This window comes from Haemaphysalis longicornis, unplaced genomic scaffold, assembly GCF_048455015.1.
Source record: "Haemaphysalis longicornis isolate Haplotype H1 unplaced genomic scaffold, Haemaphysalis longicornis Haplotype H1 scaffold_5, whole genome shotgun sequence".
In the NCBI taxonomy this organism is placed as follows: Eukaryota; Metazoa; Arthropoda; class Arachnida; order Ixodida; family Ixodidae; genus Haemaphysalis; species Haemaphysalis longicornis.
Window position 1 is genome coordinate 28,627,419 of NW_027526385.1, and position 27,542 is coordinate 28,654,960.

The 27,542-nt window shown below is 43.8% G+C and overlaps 1 protein-coding gene and 1 long non-coding RNA gene across 2 annotated transcripts in view; both read right to left on the bottom strand.

Moving 5' to 3' along the window:
* Positions 1–1,411: 1,411 nt before the first annotated feature.
* Positions 1,412–18,469, bottom strand: LOC144139128 (uncharacterized). The gene is made up of 4 exons (XR_013316063.1): positions 18,388–18,469; positions 9,755–9,810; positions 7,368–7,491; positions 1,412–1,605 (listed from the first exon to the last, which is right to left on the bottom strand). It is a non-coding gene; the product is annotated as an uncharacterized LOC144139128 (long non-coding RNA).
* A 5,430-nt stretch (positions 18,470–23,899) lies between these two features.
* The window catches only part of LOC144138007 (8.6 kDa transglutaminase substrate-like), a 29,664-nt gene continuing 26,021 nt past the window's right edge, over positions 23,900–27,542 (bottom strand). The window contains exon 4 of the mRNA XM_077670039.1: positions 23,900–24,247. Within this exon, the coding sequence (XP_077526165.1) occupies positions 24,092–24,247 (156 nt within the window). The 3' untranslated portion in view covers positions 23,900–24,091. The remainder of the gene's footprint in view (positions 24,248–27,542) is intronic.

The window sequence follows — 27,542 nt, forward strand, 5'->3', positions numbered from 1 at the left end:
AAACTTGCCTTGTGATTTCCGCGTGGTATGCAGAGTAATCCACATAGCGTCCGTCTTTAGAATCCTGTTGGCTGCGCTAATGTGATGATCCGAGGCTGTTCACTTGTGAACCATCCTTTTATTCTGTTCCTCAACCTTCTCTTCTACCCCTGCCCCTAGTCCTGCCTTCGTCGTCTTCGGCTCTCCACAACTTTCAGTGTATAAAAATGCCCGAGTACTTAAGCCGTACGACGAGTGAATATTCATCGGGACACCGAAACACAAGCACAAAACCACAAGGCGTATTCGAGGATTTACTTTTCTAAACAAAGTCTGATTCAGTCGCTTATTTCAAAAATACAACTCAAGCAGATTTCTCTTAAGGGTAACCGCATTTTTTAATTTTTGTGTGCGGTTGTTTGTGAACCCAAATAATCTAAAAAACGCTTAAAAATCAAACGCCGTTTGTCTAACAAAAGCGGTCGTTTAAATGCTAAGCTTTCTCGGAAGGGATGTGTTCTCTGTCGTTGCAGTTGCAGGAGTTCGTAGTGTTTTTGTGACAGAACGGCAACCATGAGTAAGGCCAAGAAAGCGTCACTTTAAATCGAAACTGCTTCGACCCTTTCGGAATGGCGCAATCGTAGGACGTCGCTTAAATAAAGTGGGGCACCCGCGTTCGATTCCCGATCAGGGGAAGCGTCTTTTGTAGCGGGAGCTACCCTGGCCGAGGTTGAGGAGTTTCGCGTGGCTCTTGGAGAGCCGTTCTGCGGATGCACTAGGAGCAGTGACATCACACGGAGCACAGAACGTCGCTCGCTGCCCGGTGTCTCTCACACACCCCACGCGCCCAGCGTCTTCGCCGACCTCCGTTCCGCACGTGGCGGCCAGGTCCACTTGATGATCATGCGAGGCGTGGCCGGGTGTGGAACCGATGGCTCGTGCGTCGCAGCAACACCGGCGTGCGCCTGTGGAACCAGCTTAGCTCTGGGGCGATTGGTGACGCTGCCCCGGAGTCGCTTGATAAATATACATGTGTCACATAATGCGTTTACCGCGTGTGTGTCATTGAAGCAGCAGTAAGCATGACAGTCAAGGTAATCCTAGACAACCAGGAAAGCTAAGAATAACCAGCTGAACCTTAGCTCACGCTACGTATACCCTGGCATAGCCGAGCTAAGCCACTGCTAATTTTTTTTTAGTGAAGACCTTTATGTGGCTTCGCAGATCACCATCATCATCATTTTGTGGAACCAATTGTGCAACTTTGGCTTCCTTGGAGTGCTTTTTGATGACTGGATCATCGCCATCAGTGAGTATTAGAATTGTTAGCTTCAAGACGGAACTTTTCAAACCACTTTCCTTCATCTAATTACGGCGAAGCCTACCAAATGTAGAAGAAAAAAATGAAACGTGAAAGTGTTGAAGGCTCCGTTTTAATTTCTTTGCTGGCGGTAAACAACGTTACAAACGGCCCAATTTTACTCTCACTGTTTTCTTAGGAAATAATTGTGTGTTGTTTGAGGGTCTGCAGTGTCCGTAACCGGTGAGCACCGGGTCTTTGTTGTGGAGGACACAACGATGGCCCTTGGTGCAATTTTCCCAGTATAGGCACTCCTCTCCAGGACACTGCGAGTAACAATCAAAGTGCAAAGCGTATGAGGACATAAAGTTTGGGCAGATCATTAATCAGAATTCCCCGAACTCCCGAGCTCTTGAATACTAGGAAATAAGCTGTAGCAGACCGCAAGAAGTGAATCTGTAAGAACATACTGGCGCATGTGTTTTTTATGAGAGCGCACGCTACGTCGCCAAATCGCTAATAAATATAGCTACGGTTTTAGCCACCGTCCTTAATCCGTGGTACGAGGTTATCTCTGCTATTGCGAAAATGGCGCTGGTAGAAAAGTAGTATTTAGGTGGCAATATTTGGAGCTGCCTGTGGCAGTAGCCGAGTACTGTCAGGTTGTCGACGTAGCGAACGGCAAGCATTTTACTACAGCGGGCTACAAGGACGCGCATGGGCTGGGAATGGCATGCAATAAAATAGGCAGCACGTCATGTAAATTATTAGAGATGCAGTGAGTTCACAATCAATGCTCAAATTAGTTTCCAGCTAATCCATCACACACAAGGCTGTTTGTAATATTAACACGAAAGTGTTTTATGCCGGGTTACACAAAGATTATCTGACGTCATATCCGCCACAGAAATGACGTCGCCAGATAAGATGGAATTGACTCGTCATTTTTATATTACAGTTGGCAGAGGTTTTTACCGAGTAATAATATTCATGTCCATCAATAAATGTCATTAGGAACCCGCAAAAACCCGGAGCTTTATCTCTGACGCACCGATAAAAAATAAATGTCCAAACCAGAACACATGAGCAGATGACAACATAAATCGGCAGTCGAGACGAAATAAAAAAATGCTAGTGGGTAAGTAAGAAATGGGACAATAAAAGTGGTATTGAAACATCATAACAAAATTAAGAGGAAAAAACAAAAACTCTTATTGAAGAAAAGTACATGATTTAGACACTAAAATTAGGTAACCATCTCATAAAGATACAATAGGATGATGCAAAAGTTGAACCATGTGAACTTGAAGAAAAACATATTTAGCAGTGGGTGATAACGTAAAGCACTCCTTAAACATGAATTCGTGCAAAAACATGCAGGAAATTGTTCGAGAATACAAATTAATATATCACTCATACCACCTTCACATCTCAAGAAATCATGCCATGCCCGAAATGAGACTAATTGTTTCGGTAGCGATTGGATAAAACCTATTCGGCGAGGTTGGAATTTTCTTATACAAAACGGGCTAAATAATGCCAGTTCCGACAATATTGTCTTAACTAGTAAGATGCTAAACTATGCAGCTAGCGTTTTTCCGCTACTGTCCACTCACAATTCATAACATCTATTTCCAGATTTTACCCGAAGAATTCCCAAACAAAAATGTCTTTCCATTCTTTAAATCTTGATATCTCTTTTCGCTCCTTAACTACCCTCTATCTTGTTAAATATGCACGTTTCCAAGTATGTACCGTTAAACCTCGATTTAACGAAGTCACCAGGACCTACGAAATATTTCGTTAAATCGGGAACTTCCTAAAATCGAGAGAACGACAAATTTATTGCCTAGTGAAAAAGGTCATGATTATAGCCTGCGCGCGCTTTGTGAAAAGCGGCAGTACACACTTCTTGTAGCTGGCCACTACTTTTCGTTTCTTCTTCGGAAGATCCATCCCTCGGAGACACAGAATACGCAGAGCAGAAGAAAGCACAATAACATGCGTGAAGATCTCAAGGACACGGTACCGGAGCAAAGAGTGGAGCGGGTGATAACCGGTCATGGCGTAAGCAGCGGAGGAAACGATTAAGGCTGCCATCGGTCGCTCGCACGCGAGATCAAGCATCGCCCCCCATTTCGCCATCTGGTTGAACTGACCCAATGCCTGCAAAGAAATGCGCGGTCGGTGGTTGTGTGCAGTTTAGGTTTTAGTTTTGCAAAAACTAAAATGAGAATGCCTCCGCTGCGTCGGTTGTATCGCGCCTACACTGGGAGCACACTGCCAGACATTCTACACGCCAGAAACGTCTTTTTCCCGCAATGCTTCGGTAAATAGGCGTTCGGCGGCAAGTTTTATGTCGCTTTTTCAAGTTCATAAAAACATTAAGCCTATGAGCAACTGCGGGGGAATCCGAACTTTTGCTCGATAAATTGAAGAATTCTTGAAATCGGGCATTGACATCCTACTTTCTAAATACGTGGAGGGCACCCATGCTTAGAAATTCCAACAGGGTCCTCGCAGACGATACTTATGTGAAGCATGGCTCACCAACATAATTCAAGGTATTCATTTATGTCTCCACATCGGAATCAAGGTACCGCGCTTTTCTTCGACTGTTTAAAAGCCTTCAGCAGTACTTCTCATCATCGATGTTTGATATAACGTTCACTCTCATGTAGTCATACACGCAAAAATGTTCTTTTTCTTTAAAATACACTTCACCTATGTGTCAGTTGTAGCTATTCTGTCAAACTTCAGTTTTCTGGAGTACCCAAGGGTCCCGCGCTAGGTCCACTGTGGTTCATAATGTAATTACTGACACCCCTGTCCTCTTTCGTTTGAATTCAATATTATTGCAAACGACGATGTGATATGCAGAATCAATTCTTCTGAAAACTGCACGCCGTTTTGCAAACTGCTCTGAACGGCAAGTATAGATGGTACTTATATAGGCTGTGACTTTGAACAACTCTATCACGAATGATTCGTTGCTCAGCCGTCGTGTCAATCGGATTCCTGCCTCCTAGGCACCTAACACTATTAATGAGGAATTAGTCTCTCCTTATACATATCTCCAAATTCACAAATTGAAACCTTACATCGCATCAATTCATACTGGCACCTGCTAAACGCTACTGTTGCTCTCTCGATTGTTCACATAATCATGCTCTTCCAAAATCATGTAAAGGGGCGTTTACTGCACTAATACATCCCAATATATTAGGCATCAGCAACGTGAAACCTTGGCGAAGCCTACATACAAACTTATATAAAGTCCTGTATTTATTTTGTTGTATAAATTCGGGCTGTTCGGATACGTAACGCGTAGTAACCACTGGTTGAACTGCCTGATCCGGCACGTCTACTCCAAATCTCCGGATCTATCCCTTTTTTGTAAACTTTACCGTCACGGGTCGATTCAAAGTGGTCACTTTGAAGCATCCGCAGATAGGTTGCAACATCTTGACAAAGCGCGCTAATAAAACCGGTAAATAGTCAAGTAACGTGTTTCCGGATCTGTATTCATGTTGCGCATTGTAATCGAGCACAATAGCTTACAATAACACTAGTCAGAGAAGACATTTGCTGCGTATCTACTCACTTCTCAGCAAACGTCTTCCCCCACCATTCAATGTCAATGTATCTCTTTCCTTTCCTTTCCCACCCACCTCTAATGTAGTGCCGCTTACGTCTCGTGCCACGGTGAACACGGTGGATATTTTCTCAAGTCAGTTCAATAATACCACCGTAAACTGCTCGCGGCATCTATTGGAACCTTCCTTTACAGTTGGACTGCTTGTAATGCCGCCAGGAGGCGCTTTTTGTGTTTTAACACGAAAGTGTTTTATGCCGGCGTCCCCCAAGATAAAACTGACGCCATATCCGTCGCGGAAATTACATCACCAGAAAAATGTTCACTAACGCGGTGGTTCCGGAAATCTAGCCAATAACCCTTGCGCTGTGATGAGTGGTCCGAAACGCGCTCCCGACTGCGCTATGAACAGACGCGTGAATAGTGCGACAAACGCCCCTTATAGCCTTCCATGGAAGAAAGAATACCCAGGAAAGGCCCCTAGCATCCCAATGCATTGCGAAAAGTATGGAGCAAGTGACGTCATTTTTCTTGAGCCCACAGACAGCGTTACCTAGTTTTTTACGGCGGCGGCGGCTAAATTTGGACAATTGCCACGGATAATTTTGTACGGCGCTTTGACTCAAGCTGCCTCGCTACGCTTGCAACACAGCGCAGTCGCTACGGCAAACCTTTTTAGATTAGGTCAGTTTGAAAACTTCGCCGTTGGAGGCGGCCCCAACTCGTATCACGGCCGCAGCGGCGCTGGCGTCACCTCGAGAACGGCAGACCGAGCAGATGCCGCCGCCGGCTGCTGCCGGCAAAAGCCTTCCCGCTCAGCGTTGGCAAGAGCGACGGTCGATGCTTTGCTTGATGTGCGTTTCTTCATTGTGAAGCGAAGCGAAATTCTTCGCGGCTGAGACGTAGCGCACACCACCGTGCTGTACGGACCCAAACAATGCTCCCGTCGTCTGCGTTCGCTTTCGCGAGCCGCTCGTACCGCAAAGCTGTTATCAAACCGGAAACAGCACAGGAGAATGCGGAAGAGGGCTGGGCTTAGTGGGCTCAACGACATGGCGGGCGTGGCTTCACAAATGTGACGCCAGGGCTTCTCCTAACCTCATCTTTCCTCCATGTAACCTTCCTATAACATGGTGTTGCCATCTAGGAGAGGCGAAGAAAGTACTGCATCATGACGCTAATGAGCGCCGACAGTTACAATACAATACAATACAATACAATACAATACAATGGCCCTCGATCGCCTACGTGTACGGGGGACGCGCAGCGTAAGCTGCGGAGAAGCCCACTTTCGGATGTCGCGCTCGTGACGTAACGCGGTCCGCCGCTCCTTTCGCTGCGGCTGACCATGTGTTCACAAAACGATTCGCTGATAACTGCTTTGGTTTCGTTTGCATGAACGGCTTACAAGCGCCTGTGGTTTGAGTCGGATTTACGCAATGCTCCAACGCGTGCAATACAGTGTGTAACGTTGATGCGTCTAACACTGCCATAACGACGAAATATAAATAGCCAAGTGCAAGTTGATATCGATGCACAACAAACATTGTACTGCTCCTGTGACGGCGCGTTTAAATTTTGTGTTTTACCGGTTTCTGTGGAAGAGGAAACAGCCACATTTTTTAGATCGTAACATTGCTTTCAATGCGTACTTGCCTATTTCGTGCAAACAACAACGGCCATGCCATTTCTCTTAAAACAACATTGCAAGAACTGCTCATTTTTCCGCAGTCGTAGAACGCGTCAATTGATTACAGTCGGCTGAAAAGCGTAAAGTCTGTGTTTCGTGGCCCACCTTCAAGCGCTTGTTTACCTTTTCACTTTCGGAGTCGGTATTGTCCAGGTGGCCACGCTGCGTGCAACCATTTCCGGCACTATTCATGTTCTTTGGTGTTGGTGGTTACATGAAGTTTTCTATTTGCACAGGGCACAACGAAACCATGTGACGCTTTGGTGGATTTCAATGTGTAGGGAAAAGGGGTAGGATACCGCAATTGAATAAAATGAAGTAATGGTTCTAATGAGGTGGGAAGTGAAAGGAAGTGTGGGGGCCGGATGTATCAACTTAGTTCCATAGAACATTGCGCAGACATTGTTCTTCGCTTGTATTAGGAACACGTATGTAACGCCAATAGTTAGAAGAACTCGGTGGGCTTGCCAATATACGTTTTCGAGGGCTTCTTGTAGCCAGTCGGCAAAGCGAGGGCAGCTCCATTGAACGTGTGTGGTGTTGTCATTGGCTGAGCAGCGGGGACACTCGGGATCATCCAAACTACCGTAGTTTTTAACGCAAAAATGCGGTGTCCTTGTCGATCAAGTTTCTATCCTTACGATACTAGTGGGCGATTTTCTGCGCCAGTGCTCAGGAATGTCTGGACACTTCACACCTACCGTAGCTTCACAACTACATTTCCCTTTTTTTATATGAAGGCGGGCGCAGAATTCTGTGCACAAAATCGAAATACTTGCCAGTGTTGTGCGAGGTCTACCTACCTTTACACAGACGTCGCAACATTTGCAGTAATCTTTGGTGATGCCGCACTTGCATTTCGGCTTCTCACATTCTTTAGTTTCGCAGTCTATGTCGTTGCAGGGTGGTGGTGATAATGCTGAAACGCTGACGGTGCGAAAATACGTAGTTTTGAGAAGCAGTGACATTTACGAGAAGTGGGAACAGCTCTTTTCCGTTTCCCTGTCGATTTCAAGTTTTTAAGACCTTTTCAAGTTCTTTGTCCTGGAAGCTGCCATTTCATCAGTGGGCTGTGCTGGTGGCCCTATATTTGGCGCAGTCGACAGGAATATGTAACTGCGCATGCGCAACACAGCCCAGGACATGTCCTGATCTTATGAAAGATTGGCGAATGAAAAGGTTAGTAGGGACTTTCAAATTGCTTCCCGATGATTTTGTGGGGCTTTTTCGGGGGCTTGCGTTTAAATTATTGCTGTTGTGATGGAGCAGTTACTAAGAAAGCTTCCTTCTTTCTGTCATGTCATCTCATTTATTTGCCCACTAAAGGCCTGAGAGGATTACAAAATCGGGCTCCACGTTAAAGTCGTCTGCTTGTCTGACACAACACAAACTAACGCAACGGGAATAAAAACAATGCAGAATAAAGAGGTAAAATGCAGCTTATTGAAGAAAATGCCAGCCAGATGTGTTTGTTGAGAAATAGCGTGAGATGCCTTGCACGTAGGTTTGCCTCTGTTTTAGTCTCTAAGTGGTGCGTTCATTTTTGAAAGGTGCGGGCGGAATATAATTTGCACTAACGCCAGTTCAGTATGACTCGCTGCTATGGGAAAAAAAAGACAAGTCTTTCGGCTTAAGCAACTGTTTCTTTGTGGAATGACGAGCCTCCTGCCACTGAATTGTTACTCATACACCCACTACATAAACTGTTACGATTTTATTTTTAAATATTCAACCTGAGTCTTGCACCTTGATATCGATACCCCAATGTGTTTCCGATAAATTTACCTGAACTAATCGGGCTTTGTGACTAATATTTTTATTTTACGCCAGTGCTGGTTCGTCTTCATGCCGAAGGGCTTCTGGTGGTCTTTAGGGTATTTTGATAAAGCATCATAGGAAGATGTTATATTTGAATATTTTACGCTATACTTCTTGCGGTTGACCCAATCAATAATGTTTATTGAATAGCTGGTTTTTATTGTTCATTATCTTCTTTTATTTACAGTGCTTGTATTGCTTGCGTTTTGAATTCTCTTGCGTAAAGTTGGTGTCTCCGCGACGGGATGTGCGCCGGTGCAACATTGAGAAGAACGAGATCTCAGGGCTGCTGTTTAAGTACATTGGAATTGGTTGGACGCGCCAACAAACATACCAAGCACTCATGTCTGCGTGCTTTCTTTAATTCATTTCGGTTTTCATAGGAGTAAAGATTCGCCCTTTTTTTCTTTCAGATTAGTGTTGTTTCCTTTTATGCTTTTTTACTCTGCGCTATGACCATGAAGACAATTGGGTGCTGGTGCTTCTGGTGAAATAGATAGCAAAAAGAAACGATAACACATCATACCAAACTTTTTATCCCGGAAGTTTTGGTATTGTGTTGTGAAACACCCACTTTATTGAATAAGCTTTTCAAAATACCACTGCAACAAACACCAAAGTTAATATTACATTTGTTTCTACCACCTTAAAAAATGTTGAGTCGCTGATTCGTTATTACATACTCTTTATAGCGGTGCCTTGTATGCCTCAATGATGGCGCCGATATCAGAGCAAAACGCACCACAGGGCAACACAATTTTCACAATGGGTTTCAAAAAGGGTACATCAATCATACACCACATAACATAACAGAGAGATGAAATGGACAGCTGAAGGACCTCTCACAAAACACCAAAAATATGGTTTCGGCAGTAGGCACGGTTAGCGATGATGTGGTGAGCAAAAGTTTTTGAGCATGGTTGGACTTCGTTTTTGTTTGGTGATGTGGGGTTGTTCGTTGGGTTTCAACTTTGGCTGAGGTGCAATACACTTTGGATTTGGACTGTGGCCGTTTGGATTTTGGACTTGAGACTAGATTTTGGACTTTGGCTTTGACTTGGGTTGCACGAGGACACGCTTCGCGGTTTAACTATCTTTCTTTTAATTAGAAAAGGAACTTTGCGTGTTTTTTAGAAGCTTAACACCGGTGTATAATTTGGTCAAGTGGGAAGAATATGCGTTCGCTGTACACGCGGCCGCAGTGAACTATACAAGCCAATCGCTGTTGTCGATACCAGATACCTGCTGACCGAAAAAAAGTCAATGAATACTTGTAGCTTCGCTCAAGTCATTTGTGCACAGTTTTTGCTTTCATTCAGGGATTTAGAATTACGTTTTTTTGGAAAGAAACAGGCGTGTACACGTTACTCACCTCACCATGACGGCAGCAGCGACCCCAAAGAAGAGGAGACACTGCTTCATGTTGAGCTTGAAGGAAGAGCAGGCACATTTACAATAAGTTGAACAAAGGTAAACATTTGTACGCGTCCGACGTAAAGGTGTTTCTGAATTATGCAGAGCTAAAAGATGGTGCATATTGCGTTAATGATTTGCAGCAGTGACAACGACAGGAAAAGCTTGCTAACTCCTGGCTCTTGAGCAGGAGCTGTTTGATCGGAATTTCCGTGTAGAGCCCTTATGCCCGCGCAGGTGCTGCACACGACTCAGCGCTGGAATATGGCTTTTAAAGCGGCCATGAGAAAAAAAACAAATTTGTTTTATTCGAAAGGTTTCGTGTTTTATAGTGCTTCTAGCGCGTGTCCGGCAGCAAATGATCAATTAAGGTTAAAAGTTTTACAAACACCTTGCACTGTATAAAAACAACCTTGCACTGCATGATTCGGCTGAAGCGCTGCCTGCCGTCAGTCTTCCCACATGGTGCTGCCATACTCATGCACGGACCGTTGTCTGCTGTTGCTTTGTTTTTTGAACGTATTCGCACCTGTCTTGTTTTTGTTACTGTAGAAAGTAATCGTTTCGTGAGACATGGAATATTCTCGACAAACAGGGTCACGTAAGACAACGTCGCTTACGCCAATCGGCCAGTGCGCGTAAGGCTAGTCGAAAGCGAGTAACTGCTTTGCAGCTAGAAAGAACAGCACGCATCGGTACTTCTATGTTTACGTGGGCTTTCGTAACTTCCACTGTTTATCCTCAATTATTACTGCTATAAAATGAATGTGCCCTATATTTAAGTGCGAAACACTCGTTCAGAAAGCTTATAAGGTGTGCCTCATTTGCGTTTACTTTCGCCGGCCATCGCCAGTCACAGGGCTGGTTGGTATGACATCATATGTTGTCTGCCGGGAAATGAGCTAGTGGGCCGCATGGCCATTCCTTTTTTAACTAATTGTATAGGTTCTTTGAGCGAAGTCTGTGTTAGAAGAGGTGTCAGTATGATTCCAAAGAGGGAATCTTTCGAATGAACGAAGCATGTGTTTTGTCTTCATGGCCTCTTTAAGGAACTGAAGACGAAACATGCTGCATAAGTGCATTATATGAACGGCCGGACACAAGGGTGGTCTTGCGCAGTGGCATGTCCCACTGTTGGAAGCCATAAATGCGAGGCAGCGCTGAACAACCCGCATTAATAGCAGTGACAGTGCCAGGATGAACTTTCTCCCGGGCTGTTGCACCTGTGCAAGCGGGTTGCTACTCGATGGTTTCTTTCTAGTTTCTTTCCATGGTGCTGCTGTTACTACCAAGTGATGCTTCGATTGAGAAATAATCGTGATTGTTATAATTGCGGCGATCGTGTTGACCGGAGACCGAAATTCGCCTGTACAAACTACGCCGAAAAATGCAGGTGGCTCTGACAGAATCACGAAACAAAAGCACTGACCTGAGAAACGAGATCCGAGAACTGAAGAACGTAATAAATGTATCGATGCCAAAGTTTAGAAATTCAAACAAGATGCAGCTACTGCTCTCAAGGGAAAGCAGGAATTGGGAGGGCGAAATGAGTGTCTGAGAGAGAAATACTCAGAAAATGAAAAACGAATAACCGAACTGGAAAAGCGGTTGGTAGAATGTGAGCAGTATTAGCGTATACGCAACTTAAAACAATAAAGGAGTCGTAGAGGCAAATGAACCAGACGTTGGTAAAATATTTAGCCAAATAGGGGTAGTTTTGGGATAACCCATTTCATCTTTGTGGAGGGAGGCGTGCTGCAGCGCGCTTACACGCAATCCACAAAAGAGGAGCGCCTAGTAGAGTGGGAAATCAGGCAGAAGCACAATGAGGTGATCGATCAAGCTAGGAAGAAACGGATCACAAACGCCAGTGTGAGCTTTCCTTTGGGTAATGGTACTAATTAAGCCAAAGTCGATGGTAGTCACGTACAAGCTAGTTCTGCTGAAGTTGGTAGAGGCACCAAAAGAGGGGGCTTACATTTTCTAAACTATCATTTACGCCAAAGCTCGAAAAATCTTTTGGGCATCGCAATTGACGGAAAGTAAGAGTTCTAATTGGCGCTCCGTCTGGATGCGAAATGGAAGAATCTATGCCTGCAAACACAAAGCGCACTGCTAGTACGAAGAGTTTCTGCTTACGAGATATCAACCATTCGTTTAACAATCTCAAATAGGCTTGCTAGCCCTGTATGGCCTTAAGGAAGCAATTTACTAGTGAACGATGTGGAACTTCTACATATAGCGATATAACAGTGTTAAATATTGCAATTCTCCGTCGCGCCACAGGTGCTCTAATTCCACCGTGTGGAATGGACATCCCGAGTAAGCGCACTTGCTGGGAGGAGGTCTTGCTGCGAAGACTTCGTATTGTTGTAGCCCTCTCTCCTGCTGTGACCCGATCATCGAAACCACGCTATCATGCCCGGTTAATGCAGAACTCTCCTCGGCTCCCGTCGAAGATGCTGATACCAAACACTTGGTGTGCGTGTGCCCTTCATTCGAAGAGGCGAGAACGAGACAACTTCGGGGCACATGCCTCCACCCCGGCAGACCACCTGACGTCCATCGGTGAATATAAGGACCCCACCACCACTGCCTCCTTGCGTTTCTCCGCGAAACGTGAGTTCGCTTATACATGTAATGTAGGCTTTATGTCATAAGGCATAATATCGCAATAAAAATATTGGAATACCATGACGGAATACCTTGTACTTGATACATTGTATTGCCGGGGTGTAAAAATAGGGAAGGACAAATTGGCAAGTTTTTTCGGCCTGGTAGAGCAGGGCTTGTCCTGTTGTTGCTTATGGAAACATGGCAGACATATAACGAAGAAGTGCCATTTTGAATTGGATACTTGTGGGAACTTTTCGCCAGAACAAAAAAAAAAAAAAAACGAGGCGGTGGCATTTTATTGCTTCGACTCAAAAATGACCCAACGACAATCCTAAAGTACATCAAGATTGCCATTCTTCTGCTACAACTAAGCACCTACTGTGTATTATGAATGTTTGCTCTATTCTTGATTATGCTTGCACTGTATGGGACCCTTGGCTAAAGAATGACATCCAGAAGTTAGAAAGAGTGCAAAATTTAGCGGCCCGTTTTGTGTTCCGAAATTACACTAGGAATTTCAGTGTATCGCGTGCGAAAGAGATTGTTGGATGGGAACCATTAGAAGAACGTGGAAGGGCTCTAAGGCTGAAGTTATTTCATAATATCTTTCACTCCAGGACTGCCATAGAGCGAGAAAAATACTTTTTTAGGCCTGATTATGTCTCTTCACGCTTGGATCATGTGAATAAGGTAAGAGAAATGAAGTGTAAAACAGATGTTCTAAGAAAGTATTTTTTCCCCAGGACCATATCGAATTGGAATCGGCTACCTCGAGAGACTGTGACAGTCATGTCTAACGATGTATTTTTTTTTCATGTTATGACCCAATTTGTAGTAACATTCAAGTTGTGTATTCAAGTTGTTTATGTTGTTTAAGTTTGACTCTGCATTTATTGTAAATCACTTGCATTGATTAGTGTATATTTCCTTGTACCCCCCACTGTAATGCCACAGGCGCTGTGGGTACTGAATAAAAAAAATAAATAAATAAAATACACTCATGTGCACTTGAGTTGGACAATCAATACAGCAATGGGATTCAACAAACTGCGCCAGCAACATCTCGAAAATTACCACAAAAATAGGACGCAGGGTTTACAACGGCGAGTACAAACACCAGGAATTGTATTGCAAAAGGTATTACACGCATACGGAATGACCCAGGTAGCTATATATTTACATATCCTACTGAGAGAAGTGGCTGGCAGTTTTTTTATTTACGGAATTGTAGTTCTGGAAAGCCTAAAAAACTGAAAAAGGAAAGAAAATAAAGCGAAAGAAATGCGAAACACAAAAACAGTACTTTTGTACTTAAGAACTGCAAATGTCTCTCAGGAGTATATCTCCTAATTTTGTGGTAAAATTTTAATGTAGACATTGATGCCATTTGACCAAATAGTTTGTTTAGGACTCTGAGGGTTTGATATGACAGCACTTGTTTTTAATAATTTGTTCTGGTTCTTGCAGTATACCGACTTGAACGCCTTGAGCAATTCTACGTTCCGTTGGGTTCACTGTTTACGAGCTGTTATTTTTTTATAGCTTGCGGCAGTTTAAAGTAATACATTCGATCTGCTCGAGCATGTAGTGCTGACTGCACAGTGGAGGCGTTCGCATATCGCTGACGCGGCCTTTGTAATTAGCTGTCCAGGGCAATTGCTTTTGTCATTGTAAAAAATTCAATCTCCCCGTAGCAGTGAGACCATAGCAATACTTGGAACAAAACAAGTGTGTTAAGGAGTCGTCTTACTACCTAGTGGAATGACGTGCACAATTTGGTAGAGCATTTCAACAGTTCTAGCGAGTTTGTTGCCTAATTTTTCAATGGGAGTTTTCCATGATAAATTTTTGTTGAACCAAAATCTTGAAAATATTTCCTCCTTTGTTCTGCAGATTGTGACCCTTTCAAACGTTGCCGCTACGTCTGGCGTATTTTATCATTCTATTGTGTGAAACCATCCATGATTTGCCGTATGAGAACTTTGATGCAGTTCATTTTCCGGTGGCCCGAAGGAAAGCGATGAAATATAGTGGTTAACGTTTCTTTTTATTTGGATGGAAGATTGATTAATTGATTGATTGATTGTAGGGTTTAACGCGCTGGCGCAACGTAGGCGATGAGGCACGCCGTAGTGGAGGGCTCCGGATTAATTTTGACCACCTGAGGATCTTTAACGTGCGCCGAAATCTCGAACACACGGGCGTTTTTGCTTTTCGCCTCCATCAGAAAAGCAGCCTCTGCGGTTGGATGGAAGATGGTATTGTTGTCATCTGCATACGTTTTCAGCTTGAAGAAATGCTGAACGAAAGTGATGTCAATAATATTGTTACGTGGCAGTTCCGTGAAGGCAACATGAATCTGGTATCATCTTGTGTTTGCACTATTTACATGATGTATTTGCACTATTTACACGATGTCGGCCGTGAGACAGAGCCGACGCAGGCTGAGCGCCGGACACAGCTTCTTCCTGGTCTCTAGTTCTTAAACACCACAGCGCTATGTTTCGAGAACTATTTCGTCGTTACTTCGTGACAATACAATCCAAAAGAATAGAGGAACCAATTTTCACCCTTGAGGTACACCTCTCTTAATTGTTAAAAAATCTTAACTAGCCTCTCCAGAGCGTACAAGCTGTGGTGAGGTGCTTAAGTAACTTTCTATCACTTCGTTGGCGACACCCAGAGTTTGAGTATTGAGTCCTTTTGGTTTGTGTGTTTTGGCCAAATCTGATCTTCGTTTGACAAAAGACATTGCTGTCGTTCATGTAGCTGTTGATCCGGTTTTGGGCGACTTCCTTTATTACCTTACCCAGGCAAGACGTAAGAAAAATCTGTCTGAGATTTTTTATCTGAAGTTTGCCCTGTTTAGATATCATCACCACTTTTACCGTTCCGCACTTGTCGTTCCGCCCTTGTCATTCCACTTCTTTGCCGTTTCACTAGGAAGCCATTTTTCCTTCAATGGCTAAATAGGTCCGGGAAGCAGTAGCTCGCCTTCGGATCGTTACGCACAGTCACCGATTCCTTTTTTGGTACCATACGGTAATCATGGCGCCAATGTATTGGTACACAACGGGCCATGGAGTGCTTTTCACTTGCACCATTTATGATTTCCTGAACCGCCTTTCGCGCTTGTAGACTAAGTTACTCTTTAGTTACCTTATACAAAATATTGCAGCTTTTCGAAAACAAACCAATTACCAAATAGAAAAGAGAGTCGGAATATTTGGCCCTAACCTTTGCTACTTATACATTATAACATATTTTGTATTTCCGGCTAAAGTGTTCAGGCCACCGATGCATTGTTGCAGAATGGAACGTGGAGTAATTTTGCACTAGGACGGCGTATCACTTCCAGACCAGCCTTTCGCACTTCTACACTAAGTATGTATAGTTCTTTATTATCTCACAAAATATTGCAACATTTCGAAAACAAACGAATTCTCAATTATAAAACGGATTCGAAATGTTTGGTCCTACTCTTGTTCCTCGTACATTATAGCATATTTGTGTTTTTGGGGTCGCGTTGCGTAACGAAGGAGCGCAAAAGTCAATGCCTCTACCACAGGTGATGGCGCAACGACCGAGAATCCTGTTACACATGGAGTTCCTCAAGGCGGCGTCTTAAGTCCGACTCTTTTCAGCATATGCCTTATACGCCTGCCAGCGGATCTTCCCCACGGCGTCAATATTTCGCTGTACGCAGATGACATCTTAATCTGGGTCTCAGGCAAAAACCGCCGAAACATTCGTGCCGCACTTCAGAGAGCGATCGTGCTGATGCGTAAGCACCTCAGATGCTTCGGGTTGATCTTCTCCCGTCAGAAGTGTGCAGCGATTGCGTTCACACGGCGTGAAGTCTCACGATATACGCTCAGTGTAGAAGGTGCGCAAATACCCTATGTCATACACCACAAATTTCTCGGTGTAGTCTTTGACCGCTCTATGTCTTGGACTCCCCCTATTCGGCCGCTGAAAGAAAGGCTTTGTCTTTCGTCCGCATTTGGCGCATGCTGAGTGGACAATCTTGGGGATGCTGCGTGTCCTCTCTGCTTAGGCTCTATCAAGCGCTCTTTCTCGGCCTTTTCCGCTACAGCCTGCCGGCCCTACATAAACGGTCTTCTACAAATTTGAAGGTTATCGATTCAGTGGTGACGAGAGTTCTACGCGTGTGCCTGGGTCTTTACAAACGCACATCCACAATTAGAACTTTGCGGAAAGCTCGGTGCCTCTCTGCGTCAGTGCTTCAACATCAAGAGTGCCTTTGCATGTGTCTACGCCATGTCACTCGGTGCCATGCCCATCATCTGGCAGCCATCACTGCCTCGCAAGTAGAAGACTTGCTTCAAGCAAATTCTCAGTGACCTGTCAAGCCAGCATTGCCACCGTGGATACTGGCACCATGGAATATAATAACAAAAATTCCCGGAATAAGCAAAAAGTCGTTCATGCCCGCACCTGCACTGAAGTTTTTCACACTTGAATATATATTTACTGCGTACGCAGACCACACGCACGTTTATGCGGACGGCTCAGTGACCGCAAAATCATCTGCCATTGGCGTGTGGATTCCGTCGGCACAGTGCACGATGAAGAAGAAACTGAGCCACACAACATCATCCACCGCTACTGAGCTAGTGGCTGTAAGGGCTGCCCTTCATTTCATTGGTGCACATCGTGCCCGGCGATGGCTAATCTTCTTAGACTCACGGGATGCTTAGCAAGCTCTGAGAAGGCTGTGCAACCACTGCAGTCTGGTTGTGTGTGAAATCAGGGAAATCCACACAGCGGTAGTGTGCCCGGGGCAACACATCGTGCTTCAATGGCTACCTGGTCATTCGGGAACATAAGGAACTACTACATCTGATGCAGCCGCCAGCGCTGGTCACTCTCTACGTAACACGACGCAGCTCCCTTTCTCTCGAGAGGATGGTTGTGCCCTTATTTATTAAACTGGTGGGAGCAAGCCAGCGTTGAAGTGGCAGCACCGTCGCAGTGGATATCCACCTCAGCATGGAATTAACCGTCTCCGTAAATTTTGTGTTCCACCGGACCTAACCAAAGCGTCTGAAGGTGTACTGCATCGTTTGCGTCTCAACGTGGGTTATACGTGAAGCTTGAAGTTCAAAATAGGGTGGTAGCATTCACCACTGTGCCTCACGTGCGCTGTGCTGGAGACTATCGAGCACTCGTGTATATGCCCGCGATTTGCCGCTGCGCGAGTAACAGCGACTAGCTGCCTGTCTCGTGTACGACGTGGAACAAGCCTTCAGTTGTGTCACTTTCTTGGACCCAGGGTTAAAAAGAATAACTCAATTTTAGGGGAAAAAATTCTTCTGCGTTTTTTGCGGGATTCTGTACTGGACAAAACTTTCTAATTCTTCCATTGTGCGCAAGGCTACTTCTGTAGGCGTTTGCGTCGTCATGTACGCTTTGACTCCTTCTTCATGTTAGGCGCTCTGCACTTCCTGGGCTCCTTTCGCTCTATTTTTTTGCTAAACGTTATTTAGAGTTTTTTTCTTGCATTTCATTGCGTGATATTTTTTAGTTAACTTTTGTTTTCTCTCTACTTGTTGCCTTCCAAATCTCTGACGTTCACTTCATTGCAATGTAATCACCCCATTTGGCGTAGCAAGCACTGCCAACAGCAGAGCTGATATCTCCAGCCCACAATAGAGTTCTATCTCTCTCTCTACTCTCCATTTTTAGTGCTCAGAAATTCTGTGTTGTGTCCAATCTTTTTTAATTGCTCAAAATTGCAGAATAAGCATATGGGATGAAAGGTTCCTGCTCTTTTCTTTTTCAACGTGCACGTCGGACATAACTGTATCAATCTGTGAAACCAAATAAAAGCAATCACTGGGATCCTCAATTCATCCTGAAAAATGGAAGTGCAATGAAGAGGGCCGAACGCCTATTTTTTAAAGCTTAGTTGTGAAACCGAAAATGGATAGGGTGGTTTGGAATGTTTCTTACCTGGCTTCTTCACTGGATATTCCAAAAGTTGTGTTTCGGCAGGACGACTGCAAGCAGTTCGGTTAGCTGTGACCATCTGGACTCTTCTTATAGCGCGACAGGAGCGTGCTCCAATTCGGAAGCGAGGGAGGGGGGAGCGTTCGTGATTGACATTGAAGGAAAGCCTTGTTCGAACACCTGGCGCGAGAAAGATGGCGCGAAACAGAGCGCCGAGACAAACCACTTTCGTTTCGTGGAAAGCAGGGCGTTTAAGGCGGTACTGCCGTGGTCAAAGCCCTGAAACCGAATTATTATCATTATCACCATGATCGTGATCATCATAATCATCATTTATGAACTCTTACTCTTAATTTTTAAAGACAGCAAGAAAGTGGAGAAAAATGCTTTATCTGTTTAAAAATAATAAATGACCTACCGCATCCTCCCCTTTGCTTTCTTTGGCATTCTGGATTGCCTATCCTTATTTCTGTATTATTTCAACGAGCCCCTTATTTTCCATTCTGATTCGCTAGATGCATAGCGAGGGTCTTTGTTCTCGCAGTCTTGGTGCCATAGGTACCTTAAGAGGGTTCAACGCTGGTCGACCACTCTCGACATTGAATCACGGCCCGGGGGGTGTAAAAACCAAGGTCCCCTTCACCCCGTGTAGTCCAAGTGGCGCTGGCTCCTAGCCCCAAGCGCAGAAAACAAATCCCTGAACATAAATACCCCAGAAAGTGGAGGGCAAAAACAGCCCCGCCGGTAGCTTAGAGGCCATCGCACCGGACGCGTATTCTGGAGGTCGTAGGTTGGGATCCCACCCGGTGGGTATTTTTTCTCAACTTTCTTTCCGTCTTTCACAACGGTTTATCTGTTTCACGTATAATAAAAATACCTAACGCATACTCCCCTTTGACGTCCTTGGCATTCTTGACTGACAATCCTTATTTCTGTATTATTTCAACAAGCGCCTGATTTCCCATTGCGACTCGCTATATATATATATATATATATATATATATATATATATATATAGTCTGAAAAGATAAAAACTCACACAGAGCGCGAAAAAAATAAGGTTAGTAGCGACAGAGACAAACGAGAAAGACGTAGAAAATAAAAATAAGTTTGCTGACGTTTCAGGGAGAGGAAATTCTCCAATTCTCTATTATTCTCCAATTGCCTCGGTCCTGTGCCAACTGTGACCATAATATCCCCGCAAATTTCTTTATGTCATCTGCCCATCTAACTTTCTGCCGCCCCCTGCAACGCTTGCCTTCTCTAGGGATCCACTCTGTTACCCTTAATGACCAGCGGTTATCTTGCCTTCGCATTACATGTCCTGCCCACGTCCATTTCTTCTTCTTAATTTCTACTAATATGTCTTTAACACCAGTTTGCTCCCTGACCCACTCCGCTCTCTTCCTGTCCCTTAATGTTACACCTATCATTTTCCGCTCCATTGCCCGCTGAGTCGTTCTCAATTTAAGTTGAACCCTCTTAGTGAGCCTGCAAGTTTCTGCCCCGTAGGTGAGTACCGGTAAGATGCAGCTGTCATACACTTTCTTCTTCAGCGACAATGGTAGGCTGCTATTCATTATCTGAGAATGTCTGCCATATGCACCCCACCCCATTCTGATCCTTCTAATTATCTCTGCCTTATGGTTTGGATCTGGGGTCACAACTTGGCCTAAGTAGATATATTCGCTTACCACTTCCACTGTCTCGCCGCCTATGTGAAACCGCTGTGCTGCCCCGAGGTTATTGATCATTACTTTAGTTTTCTGCATATTAATTTTCAGTCCCACGGTTCTACTCTGTTCGCCCACTGCGGAAAGCATGCTTTGCAATTCGGGGGACGAATTGCAAAATATATGTACGTATATATATATATATATATATATATGTACGTATATATATTTATATATATATATATATATATATATATATATATATATATATATATATATATATATATATATATATATATATATATATATATATATATATATATATATATATCCGCCTTCTTTCTTTCTTTCCAAATTCTTTATCTGCTTCAATGACCTACCACAACCTCCCCTTTGCTTTCCGAGGTTTTCTTGACTGCTAATCCTTATTTCTGTGTTATTTTCTACGAACCCCTCATTTCCTATTCTGATTCACTACATGCATAGCGAGGGCCTCTGTTCTGGCAGTCTTGGTGCCATATTGAGCTTAAGAGGGTTCAACGCCGGTTGACCACTCTCGACATGTCGTAGACACTCGAGTCACGGTGCGGGTATTAAAAAGAAGGTCCCCTTCACTCGGAGAAGTCAGAGTGGCGCTGCCTACTACCCCCAAGCACAGGAAAAAATTATATTGACATAAATACCCCAGAAAGAGTAGTGGAAAATTGCCCCGCCGGTGGCGTAGTGGTTATCGCACCAGACTGGTATTCTGGAGATCGTGGGTTCGGATTTCACGTGGCGGGCACTGTGCAAGAAAGGGAGAGGTTGTGGTCGGTCATAGAAAGAGATGAAGAATTTTTTGAGTCAGAAAGAAAGTGCTGATAAAATGCCCGCCGGGTGGGATCCGAACCCACGACCTCCAGAATACCTCCAGAATTGCACCAGACCGATATTCTGGAGGTCGTGGGTTCGGATCCCACCCGGCGGGCATTTTTTCAGCACTTTCTTTCTGACTAAAAAATTCTTCATCGGTTTCTATGACCTACCGCATTCTCCCCTTTTCCCCTTTGCTTTCCGACGTTTGCTTGACTGCCAACCCTTATTCTGTCTATAATATATATATATATATATATATATATATATATATATATATATATATATATATATATATATATATATATATATATATTAGCGTCCAATTGCACAATTCGCCCTATTTACCCACATTGTAAGAAGATGAAGTACATTGTGTGACAGCCGTGCTTACGCCAAGGCGACTAATGCTCGGTAAATCATCGGCTCATCAATCATGCTTCGTCCCACAGTTATGCCACCACGTAGCATTTTGGTGGAGTTTGCGGGATCACCCCCATCCTGGCTCCAGCTTCAGATAATCTCGGCAAGAAGGTGATCGTTGACAGTACGCGGGCAATGTCGGACAGCCGTAGCCATGCTGCGACCAGCTCTCTAACGCCCACATTCTCCACCCCGTGACCCTAGCCCGTGACGAGCACATCAAGGCCAGCCGCGACAAGTTTTTAAGCCCTATGCTTCCCGAAACCAAGGTGACAGTGCTTTGAAATAAATAGTGTAAAGTGACCCGTAATTTCATTAGTCGCATAGGGACAGGCCTTCCGCTCTTAGGAGATATTCCTTTGAGCAGACCGAGATCTGAGTTTTGGGGAAACATAGAGCTACAAAGTTATGACTTTAATGCTCTTCCCCAGCGTTGCAAGTAAAAAATAGTCCTGATTGTTGGGAGTGGTTCTCGAACGTTCTTACATTTCGCAACCTAATGAAGCAAGAGAAGTACACATAACCATGCAAAGAATAAATAGAGACAAATATCAAGTTTATTCAGGCAGAACGCCGTTGGCAGCGGTGAGCAGGTAAGTTCACGTCGGGAATAAACAGCAGAACAGCTTTCACATTTTTTTTATTAGACCACCCTTCTGAAATTTTTGCAGATACCGGCGTTGGACAAGGGAAAGGCAAAGTAAATTTGCTCGCGGCTATTTGAACCGACAACCTTAACTCTCAGCGCTGGGAGACACTAAACCGATATGAAAGCCAGAACACAGGTAACACTTTTATACATTTTGCGGCATTAGATCAATTATTCTGCAATTTTTGGGACGATAAATGTTTGGTCTTGTTTAGCAATATTGGGTCAATGGTGCAGTAATAAAACGTATGCATTGAAAATGTGCTGAACTCACGAATATTGAGTTGAAAAACGTTTGTTTCTCGTCTGAGCGAGAAGAGACTGGGAATAAAGGCACAGAATGGCCTAGCGGCCAGATGACCTGGCGCCCAACTCTTCGTCCAAAGAATTCGGGTGTCCACATTTATAGCCTTTACTCCTGAATCTTCTCCGTCTGCGCCCTGAACGTCCTCCCTCAAGAATTTTCTTATCTGTAAATATTACACAAATAGCACTCGCGATTTATTCTATCTGGGTGTAGCCTAAGAATACGAACTTTACTTCTCGTAAAACGTACACATCCGACGCGCTTTCACGGTGTACTTACTTCGCCTAACCAGAGCAACAGCCGTCCCCTGTGTTTCCCTAGCAGCTCAGATCATTCAGTTGCGGTAGCGACAGTTCAGGTCGTGGTTCCTGTCCACACTAGAGCCGCGAGAGCCACTATAAGGCACGAGGATACCATTTGAAGCTGTGCTGTGTAGCGGTTCCCCTCTGCGATATCTTCTTAAGCAAGAGTTTGCAGTGTTGTACCACTCCACTGATCGGGAACTGAAACTGCGAATGACCTTGCTCAGGGGGGCTGGTGCAGCGGTATTCATTAAAATACAGTCAAAGTGCAGAAACTGAGGCTTTGTCCTCTACCAATAGATAGCACAGACACCGCATGGTTGACATCGGTAATTTACGTTGAAGTAACATAACAATTGTGACGGCCCACACTATAGGAGTCATAAGAACAATTGTAACCATTCAATCACCGAATTTCAGGGTGTGTTGAAGAGGAGCCATCTACAACACTCACACAACTTTGTGGTGCTGCCTTACTGCGAAATCACATCGCTTCGTTGCGCCTGAGATTGAGCATGACATAGGTCAAACAGCGCAGTACGGTAAAATAGTCAGTTAAATGCAATAATGAGTTACAGGGTGTGATTTCGCTGTTTTAATCTTGCGTAAGTGCGGTATCGTTCATAGTAGGCGAGATTGCAACCGTCATACAGATGGAGAAGGAACATATAAGTGTTCCTGGCTAAATTTTCAGCGGAGGAAAGAATAAGTTTTGTAATTCCTCATGCCCTCCCCCCTAACACTGGTGATTATAAAGAGTTTCCGTGACAGACTCGTTGGGTCTGATGTGATGCGTGTAACGGTGTTGTAAGAGGCTAAAAGGGCTCATCGCTCATCATCTTTAAAATGCGAGTCGCCTGCCTGACCTGAAAGTTTAATGCGCAGCAAGAAGGCGAAAAGAGATGAACGCAATATACGACGAAATCTCACTCGGATAAAAATTGGGCCGAAATCTTTATCTAGATTGTGAATGAAATGAGAAAACCTAGACAACTTGTGAACCTCACAGTAGCGGAAGATACGGTATCCCGTTCTTGATGAATGACTGTGATTACTCTCGCGGGATTGCACAATGGCTTTGCGTCGGCCACTGTGAGTCGTTTTAAATGGCATCATCATCTCACTGCTTGAAGGTTTTTGTTGTCGACGCGGGATAAAAATAAATTCCGTTATCGTGCTAGTCACCGGCCATACTGGCTCATTAACCAACCCAGATTTCATGAGGTCGCTATATAGTATCCCCACACTTAAAAATAGGCTACCCAGGAGTAACCAGAGAGGGCATGCTGACAAAATTAGAGGAAGTTCGTATAGCTCATTTCGTGAAAAATGGCACCACCAAGCATTAGGGAAGTTGTTGCAATATGTCACCACGTGTACCGATGAAAAGTACACAGCGGCACCAGTAAGGTTAACACCGGTAAGGTTACAGATAGTTGTTAGATTGATGTTCTGTAGTAGATAGGCTGAATGGTTAGGTAGCTAAATTTTAGGACAACGACTAGCTCTGGGCATGAGCACCAGCTTCTACTCCAGGACGAGGAATGCAGTGACCCTTGCCGCCCATTTGGAAGGGTACGGAGGGGTTCTCCAAGGCACAGTAGTGGTCTTCTGTGCAGGTATCCTTGAACACGTTGATACATTCATCACCAGGGCACTGTGAAACGAGAAAACAAATAGACATTGATTTCTTTCTTCATCTTTATATAAACGCAAAACTCAGGCAGGAAAAAAACTTGCACACCTACGACACTTCAGCTATCGTTTATGCTTTGTTGATGAAATCCTTCTAATTATTGTGTATCTCTACAATAACGAATGAATGAGAAACAAAGCAACAGTGTTTACCAAGAGTGGCTGGTATGTTGTCTCGCGGTCGTGCTGCCCTAACGAACTTGCTACGCACTTGTCCCACTATTTCCATCTTCTTTCCACATCTCTGCTTTCCTTCCTACTTACACACAACTGTTCTTTGCTGTCATTCACTTACCGTCCTCCACAAGAAATTATGTATGTAAAACGCCACTATACAAGGTCTGGTGCCTTTTAGTCCGTAAGAAAAAATAAAGTAGAAAAGCACTATCGCTCGAACGGTATACCTGGCGGAGGGCTCAATCGGGAGCGCAGCTGGGCAAATCACTTGTTCTGAGGAAAACAAACGCCCCGGTAGCTACTAATAGCGCGCGATCCACATCGATGTCATAGGCCACGCAAATCGTGCCGTCTACTCAAGGCTGCAATTATGAGGCAAGACGGATAAGCGACATTACAGAAGCAAGAGGAACCCCACAGCTGCGCACATCACTCAAGTAATGGCTCCCCTACTGTATACGCCAAAAGCTAAATAAATAAAATGGAATGCGTATATGTCACTTTGCAGCAACTGTAGTCGAAAGACGGTAGTCTCCGGCCGCCTCTGCCAAGTAAATACCTCTCTTGTCTCCCCCCGCACAGCTTACATGGTCTTCCCCTCACTTTCGGTTCTCCCACGATTAAAACATTGGAGGTTTGCTCAAGTCAATTCAATTTTCTGGTGTTTCACTGCTCACGACATCTATTCGAACCTCTTCTTACTGTCAAACTCGAACACTGCCACGAAATCCCCCCTCTAGTGATCCCTTTTTTGTTTGGATGAAATTATTTTGCACCCGTGTTTTTTTTTCTACCGCAAATATCAAGCACACATTTATCTTCAATTAAACGAAAACTGCTAGTACCGCTTCTGAAATTATGTTTGCCTCTAATATGCAAGCAATGTTGGCAAGTCTGAGGTGTGCTTCAAGATATATATGTTTGGAAAGGTGTTGGCTATGTAAACTTCGCGTTCAAAATCTTCATTAGCTTTAGGCCGGATTGCTGAATAAAAGGATGGGAATATATACATATAAACCGACAGGCCAAAATTTTCCGGTTTAAGGACCCCATGACAAATTATCGCCCTGATAATACAAGCTACTCCAACCCGTAAAACGGTCTATGACCTGAGAATACTAATTAAAGTCCGTCCCTATTTTAATGAACGCATATTAGTCTCACTTTTCTATGCATTCCTTCACAGCCATATCTTATATTGCATTTCTTTTTGGGGCAACACACCTCAAACTCACTTGGCACCTTTACAGCACACACAAAATGAAGCCTTAAGAATAATCACTTACAGCCATTTTTCATGTAATGTGTTAACATTACTCCGCAGTTTTAATATTTTGTCAATTGGTGATTTAAATAAATACTCTCTTTGCGTCCTAACTTATAAATTTTGTCAAGAAAACTTACTTATTTTAATAATATCTAAAGATCAAAACCTGCATTTTGATTGCACCCGATTCTCACACCACAACAATTATCTTTTACCAAAATCTAGGAATAACTACGGCAAAAAAACTCCGAACTTTTTGGCGACTTCATTCTGGAATTCAATACCCCAACCATTAAATCATCTCCTTCAATTTATTCTTTTAAGAGGCGGCTTCTCCCGATTTTTTTTTTCATTTCTCTTTTTTTTTATTCTTTATGCGTATACGCTGCTGTCTCCAACTGTAAATGGATTTGTAGGGCCCGTCAAGTTGCATGATTTCAACTTTTTCCCTAGTTGTCCTGGCCATAAACTTGCTTGTTAAATAAATAAACATTCATTCATTCATTTATTCATTCATTATTTTGGCATAACGATTGTTATTATGTACTTGTATATGTGGTATGTAGATGAATATCCTCCTTTAAATACCTTTTTGTGTAATAGTTTTGATTTTAGTAACAATATTTGGCTTGATTGTGTAATCATGTTCTTTGTGTTTTTTTAGGATTGTTACTGCTGTTAACCGCGTTACGTGTACTTTTTCTTTGTACTTGTTGGTAGGAGGTCTCTCCCCAGTCTATGACTATGGGACCTCCTAGAGTTATTTATGCACTGTACGATTTCAACTGAAACAATAAACTGAAACTGAAACTGAAACTGTGAAGTTGAATGAAAAACGAAGCCGCGCAAATGCACTTCGGAATCATGGGTATACCTAATGCAGTCATTAGGGGACAAGAAAGATACAAGATGAAGACAAGTAGCCGCAATGCGTTTTTCCTCGCGCACAGCGGAAATGCCCGGAAAAATAGGCTTTTAAATCTCTACTTTGCTTTAAAAGGTTGAGGTACGGTTCATTTCTTGTGATCCTGATTACAAATGCCTGGTGGAAAGCGCGGAATTTACCGTGAATGCTCAGCAGAAAGCGTCTATTTCTCGTTTTGTACAAACTTTCGTAACAAAATGTATATGGGAATTGGCCGAGGAGACGAACCCACCACTACGGTGACTTTGCTTGTAGTTATTATTTTATAGGAAAGTTATAAACGTTACATAACTCCCGCCTGCTCTCAATAAACAGGCTTCTACTGGAGGGAAACGCAGAGCTCCGTTTTTTCTTCTGGGATAAAGTTCTACTGCTTCCAAATTTTAGTGGGTAACTTTAGAGTCATAGCTCCTACCATTATCAAAACATGAGAAAAAGAAAAGCTTGTCGAGTGTCCAACTACGGGTACGAAATGCATTTTAAGCATTTTCGCTGGTCGTCCAGCTTTAGGGAGTAAAGTGAATCGTAATATTTATTTATTATTTTTATTGATACGGCGCTCTTATGCAATATTACAGCAGACGTGCCAGAAATTAATAAACGCAAACAGTAAATGGCCAACAACAAAAATAAAACAACACCAAATAAACACAAACATACGACAATTGCTCCTGCAGCAATCTTAAAAAGCAGACAATGAATCTTGGGCGACGCTGTCGTTACATAGGTTATTACTTTCTGTACCTTATAAACGGCTCAATGTGGACCGAGCGCCGCTATGACACAAACAGGGGCCTCAGCCTTTTCGGGACAGCGGCACTGCTTGTTGTGATTGTTGCGCAATCATCCAAACATTTATCCAATGGCTTTGACGAGGGTACGATGCAT